Source organism: Sinocyclocheilus rhinocerous, unplaced genomic scaffold, assembly GCF_001515625.1.
Source record: "Sinocyclocheilus rhinocerous isolate Xijiao unplaced genomic scaffold, SAMN03320098_v1.1 scaffold115, whole genome shotgun sequence".
Classification (NCBI taxonomy): Eukaryota; Metazoa; Chordata; class Actinopteri; order Cypriniformes; family Cyprinidae; genus Sinocyclocheilus; species Sinocyclocheilus rhinocerous.
The window spans coordinates 483344-489870 of record NW_015650001.1 but is presented as its reverse complement, the minus strand read 5'-3'; the positions used below and the strand labels follow the sequence as shown (position 1 = coordinate 489870).

General features: G+C 35.8%; 2 protein-coding genes across 2 annotated transcripts in view; one reads left to right on the top strand and one right to left on the bottom strand.

Moving 5' to 3' along the window:
- Positions 1 to 1377, bottom strand: part of LOC107711200 (tubulin beta-4B chain-like) — a 4240-nt gene extending 2863 nt beyond the window's left edge. Inside the window, exon 1 of the mRNA XM_016516137.1 lies at positions 986 to 1377. Coding sequence (XP_016371623.1) covers positions 986 to 1042 — 57 coding nt within the window. The 5' untranslated portion in view covers positions 1043 to 1377. The remainder of the gene's footprint in view (positions 1 to 985) is intronic.
- Positions 1378 to 3018: 1641 nt separating this feature from the next.
- LOC107711201 (nuclear factor 7, brain-like) overlaps positions 3019 to 6527 on the top strand; it is an 11594-nt gene continuing 8085 nt past the window's right edge. Inside the window, exons 1-4 of the mRNA XM_016516138.1 lie at positions 3019 to 3525; positions 5548 to 5643; positions 5725 to 5955; positions 6034 to 6056. Coding sequence (XP_016371624.1) covers positions 3127 to 3525; positions 5548 to 5643; positions 5725 to 5955; positions 6034 to 6056 — 749 coding nt within the window. The 5' untranslated portion in view covers positions 3019 to 3126. The remainder of the gene's footprint in view (positions 3526 to 5547; positions 5644 to 5724; positions 5956 to 6033; positions 6057 to 6527) is intronic.

Below are 6527 nucleotides of genomic sequence, written 5' to 3'. Positions count from 1 at the left end.
GAGAGAGAGAGAGAGAGAGAGAGAGAGAGAGAGAGAGAGACAACAGGGAGGAGGCCAGAGAGAGAGGCGGAGAGGCAGACGGAGACAGAAAAAACGAAAAAAGATATTTTATCTCGTTAGAAATAAAAAAGTAATATATATATATATAAGAAAAAATGAATGCAATGAGCATCAAATAGTTACAATTTCATGTAGGATCAAAGCAATCAACGATGCTGAGTAATTAATGAAATGCAACGAAAATAATTCGATTATATTGATTATTCAGAATTAATAATTTTTATGCTTGTTTTAAAGAACGTTTCTCTAACTTATATTTAGAATCTTGTGGATTAGCCTATGCACATTTTACGGATTCTAATGAATCAGAGGAGTGTGATGTTATTTTCTTTAAGCGAATAACCAAATATAGTCTAGACTCGGATGCATACGTAACTATGATATAGCCTGCATATGTAATGCATTTTTATATAGTTGCTAAATATTAAATACCAAAAGTAGAATATTTTATTCCCGTATGCTAATTAAACGTAAAGTAGGTCATTCCCGTAGATAGGAGGAACCAATTCCAACAATTCAGTCTCATTGCTATCAAAAATATATTACTCTGAAAGTATAAATAAGGTCTAACTGCAATAAATGTGTTATAATTGCATGATTACCACAATTAGAAAAAGGAATAAACAAAGGTACTTTTAATTTATTCATTCTCCATCGTTCATAGGCTACAATGGATGAGACGTTTCCACGCCCAAGGAAAGCACATCTCTGCACAATGCACCGGCTCTCTCCATCTCCAAATCGGACAAATACGAGTTTAAATCGTCCATGCAGCTGACAAAAGCTGCAGAATGAATCGCAATGCATTTCTATAAGATTCTTTTAAGGGCGGATTAGTCGCCTTGGAGGGCACGGCGTGCAAGTTCAAATCTCAACCATCCTTTCTCCAAAAGCAACATTGTTGGTGTTTTTTTTTTTTTTTTACCTTGGCTCCGATCTGGTTGCCGCACTGGCCGGCTTGCAGGTGCACAATCTCGCGCATGGTGCAGCAGGAAGGTCAATGGCGGGGATGCAGGAATCGAGGGCTGTCTTGTGCCGCACGGAGGAGCTGCTGTTTTTGTTTTTTTCTGCCCGTCTCTGTCGCTCGGAGATTAACGCCCGCCTCTGAACTCCGTTACTGGGCTGAGTGTGTGGTGCAAGATGACGTCATCGCCATGGTAACCAAGACTGGAGGAGAGAAGGAGGACCTTGAGCTCGTGGAGACACCGGATAGGATGCTGCCTGTGATTTGGACGGAGATGATAGGCGACTCTCCAAGGACCACTGACTATAAATACATGTCTGAAAAATATTGGAAAGGGAATGGAGAATGGCTTCTCATTACAGTAATAAACTACTATGGTACTACCATGGGATTTTTTGTAGTTGGCTACACCGGAGCAGGACCAGTGTTGGGGGTAATGCATTACATGTAACGCGAGTTACATAATCAGATTACTTTTTTCAAGTAACTAGTAAAGTAATGCATTACTTTTAAAAGTAACTTTCCCCAACACTGACCATAACCACAATAAAGATGGATTGGTGACTGATACTAAATTATTAGGCAATATCTGGTCCATACTGTGATTTTTTAATTATGTTTTAGCCTTGAAGTCCTAATATAGCCTGCTTTAGATTGACATTTTAACAGATGTATGGTCGATGCGCTTAATAATCAATCATAAGAAGTCAGTTTGGAGATATATGTGGCCATACCATGTAACCATTAGAAAAAGCTTCTAGGTTCCATTCTGTTCTAACAAGTGTCAGAAATCAGCAAGGGACAAAATGCCTGGAGTCTGGAATTAATCAGTAAGGGCATTTTTTTCCTTCCGGTTGGCTTTTGAAGCAAAATGACAGTGGTGTTGATAAGTACTTTTGAATGTATAATTTGTATTGGGTTTTATGCTTGTTTATTTATTTATTATATTTTATAAATTTGTATCACATTATTTATAAGAGCATTTTTTTAAATAATCATACAAATGCAATGTCATTCATTTAGGTCAAATTTATTTACCCAATACTATATATATATTATGTGCTTTTTTACTATACAATACTAATAAAATCTTCAAACAAACAAACAAATAAAAATGATGCCTATAAAATCAGATCATCATCATATATGCCTATAAGTAGCTGTAAATGATGCACAAGGTCATCATAAATATATAGCTGAAATCTGAAATATTTGTCCGGTTATTGGTATAATATACTGAAAAAATGGGAAAATAGGATTTACTATGAAAATATTTTCACTCAGAAATTCCTAGTACATTTCTCAAATAATTAAAACAAACATACACATTGTGTTAAACATGAAAGTGTGAAGCAACAGTGCACAGCTCTCTGCAACAGTAGATTTCAATATATATTTAAATTTCTGTAATTTGATAGCCATACATTCAACAAAACTTCACTTAGAATGTAAATACAGATATTCAACTTCAAGTCACCCCAATTTACAGAATAAATGAATAAATAAACCGGGTGGTACATTTTTTGTCTTGTGCCTTTTTTCATGACAATTAAGCCCAGACTAAAGGCATTTTATTTAGCTGTCATTACAATACTTTTATGGCATTAAATAGATGAATTCCTGTTATAGTTTTAATTAGCATAAACTAAACATACAACACCAAAACAACCATGATATGTGAGGATTACACAATTACAATGTAAACAATTAGAATGATTGTTTTGCATTACAGTAATGAGATTTGCACGTGTGTATGTCACAATGCATATATGTACATTTATACACATTATCTATGAATAATGTATTTAATGTGATGTATGGGAAGAAACCACACCTACTATTCAAACCAGACTGCGGGAGCACGCTGAAAGATGTGGATCAACTACCATCGGCTCTCGACATCATTCAAAACACTTGACTTCTAGTTTTACTAGTTCAGTGTGCTTAGACACCTCCTTCTCTACTAATGCATGTCAAGACAGACTGAGCTCCATGAAACCAGCGGAGTGAGAACACCTGTAAAACCCAACAACAGCTTCAGCTGCGATGTCTAACCCAGACTACAATCCCTCCTCTTAAAACCCCAGTACCTGCGAGAGGACATGTCTGCAAACCTTCCCGAAGAGGACCTCTCCTGTCCCGTGTGCTGCGAGATCTTCCAGGATCCGGTGCTTTTGCCGTGCAGCCACAGTTTCTGCAGGAGCTGTCTGGAGCACTTCTGGGAGAGTGTGGTCATTCGTAGCTGCCCCGTCTGCAGGAGAAGAGCCTCCAAGAAAAGCCCTGCTTCAAACCGGGCCCTCAAAAACCTGTGTGAAGCATTTCTGCTGGGAAGAGGCCAGGGCAGCGCATCTGGATCGAACACCCTGTGCTGGAGACATGGAGAAGAGCTCAAACTCTTCTGTTTGGTGGATCAGGAGCCCATCTGCGTGGTGTGCCAAGCCTCAAAAATGCACAAAGGTCACGACTGCTCTCCCACGGAAGAGGCGGCTCTGGACTGTAAGGTAGAGTTTGACAGTGCCACATTGTCTCGACAAACTGTGTTACATTGTGTTGCTCTCTGTTACTGATTTAAAGCGGCAGGGCACAAGAATGCTGTTTATCAAGTTCGCTTTGTGTTCAGCCAAAAAGATCATGGCAGGCTTTCAGACAACACCTTCTGCATTCCCCTCCTTCAAGCTCTCATTGTGGCATATGCGTCACTGGGAAAATGTGATCAACTCCATCCAAAATGTGACATAAATCTTTCAGAGTGTACTTGCACAGTTGGATTTGGGTTGAAAAATTTGTGTGGGGAAAAAAAAAGAGAAGCTTCATTTGTTTATAGTTCTTATGTGCCGGTTGTTCTCAGCTGGTGGGGTATAGGTCTTTTCTGAAGAAAACAACGTTAAATGCAAATACAGTTTATCATGCATAGTTTGGATAGAACAATAAAGAAACATATTAGCTTTTAAAAGAGAAGAGAAAACACTTCCCAAATCTTTTGTTGTTAACATGAAAAGGTGTGAATCCAATCAAACTATTTTGGTAGAAGCAGACAAATTAGCAAAAGACAACATGGACAGGTTATGGTAAATGCCCTCATCCCTTAAAAACCACGAGATGATTTATCAAGTTTTTAAGATCAAGTGTTATTTTAGTATCATACTACATACTAATAATAGATATAGATAAATACTATAATAGTTTTTCTTTCATATTTTGGATTAGTTTTTATTTTTATATTTTCCTTTTTCATTTTAATTTTAGTTAAAGATTTTATAACTATTTTTATTCCAACTTTTTCAAATTTTGAATTTTTTTTTTGAAAAAAATAATTTTTCAAATCTTTTTAGGAACAAACTTAAACATGTATCATATATATATATATATATATATATATATTTGTTCATACATTCTTTACAGTTCAGCAGTTGACTAAACATGAACAATAAACAAAATTCTTTATCAAACCATAAGGGTGGGCGATAAGACTAAAATCTTATATCTTATATATGAGTAATTTTATTTCACAGTAACGATATATATCACAATATAGTTATTTTTGTTTTAAATAAGGTCCTTAAGATATAAAAATGTTTAATACCATATCACAAAAAACTAATACTAACCTTAATATAAAAATAAACAAACAAACTCAAGCTCACTGAAGACAAGTAATCAATCAGTGATTAAATAAGAATAAGAAACTAATTACAAGCAATAGGACAAAAACTACAGTAGAACAAATAAATAAGAAATGCTACATACATTGCATGACGTAATCAAAAGTATAAAAACACTGCATATTCTTCACTGTGTAAATTAAATATATATTCCTTCTTATTAAAGCAGGAATATTAGACTGCTGTCACTTTAAGAGCCGCCCCGATCCAATATACTGTTACACGTTTTCTTTCACAGCTGTTTGCTTTCGCTTAAGACCTAAATTACTGTGTTTATGGGGATACTTGCAAAGATTGCATTTTGACCCATACAAGTGTGTATTTAACCATTCAAGGCCTATAAAGTGGCAAAAATTACTTGGTTCAACACTCCCACGCTCTATGAGCACCATCTTCATGTGTGCGCACTTTTCTGACAGCGCTCAGATATTGTCTTATTTAGAATAAGGTAAATAATTAGATTACTGATGTCCATGTAAACGTAGTCATTGTCTCAAACAGTGCACGCATATAGCGGAATTAATTCTCTTTCGCAGCCTATTGCATTTTAGCAGCTTAAAATCACTTGTTTTTCAACCGCAATGCTTAAAAATGCATGCAAAATTATAATAATAATTCATTTCAGTCAGTTTATTTTATTTCAAGTAACATTTTTTTTTTAGCTTTAGTATTAGTTAACTATGATAACCCTGGTTTCTCTTTGATTATTAATTTAATTCATTATTAATTTAATTAAATATTAATTGTGTGATAGACACTTCTGATGCTGATGCCCAAAGCAAAATCTCTTTCCTGAAGCACTGTTTTACACACATTAAGGAAAGTATCCGTGGTTTTACTTTAACAATATTTTATTTGCAGGATAAAATGACTGCTGCCATGAAGGTTCTGCAATTTAAGCAGGAGATATTCAATAAAGCAAGACAATCTTCAGCTATTACTTTGGAGCACATTAAGGTTAATATTATATTTAATCAGTTATTGCTTTTGTCAAAAGGTCAGTCAGTAGATTTCTTCAATATCAATTATTTATCTTAGAATCAGGCCAAGCGGGTTGAGAGACAAATGAAGGATGAGTTTCTCAAGCTCCATCAGTTTCTTTATGAGGAGGAAGAGCGCAGGTTATCAGCACTGAAGGAGGAGGAAGAGCGCAGGGTTGCGGCTGTGAAGAACAGAGATGATGATAACGCTCGGAAGATATTGTCTCTTACAGACATGATCAGGACGATGGAGCAAACCATAAACGCTGAAGATTTAACATTGCTGCAGGTGAGAACATTGACATCTGCTGGAATAACACCTTCTCATTCATTCACTGAGTCATTTATTTGTGTTCATCTTTTACAGAACTTCAAAGCTATCATAGACGGGTAAGTCCGCTTATGACTTTCTTTTCGTTACTTTTTGTTTTTGTTTGCTGTTGCTTCTAATCTAGTGGTTCTTAACTGGTGGGTCGCAACCTAAACGTAGTTCGCAGTGTCAGTGTCACACAGTAAGTTTTCCATTTGGGATGATATTTGCTCCACGTTAAGTTTGTTTGTTTAACCATATAGTATATACAGTATATGGCATATACAGCACAAAAATATATTCTCTCTGTCATTTTTTATGTCAGCTACTATAATCAGTTTATTAAAATAACTTCCTGATCTAAAAAAAAACCTTCACAATTTATTACATATACACTCTAAAAAATGCTGGGTTAAATATAACCCAGCGCTGGGTTAAAAAGGGACAAACCCAGCTATTGGGTTGTTTTTACCCAGTGGTTGGGTTCAAAACAACCCAACCGCTGGGTCAAAACAACACAATAGCTGGGTTTGTCCCTTTTTAACCCAGCA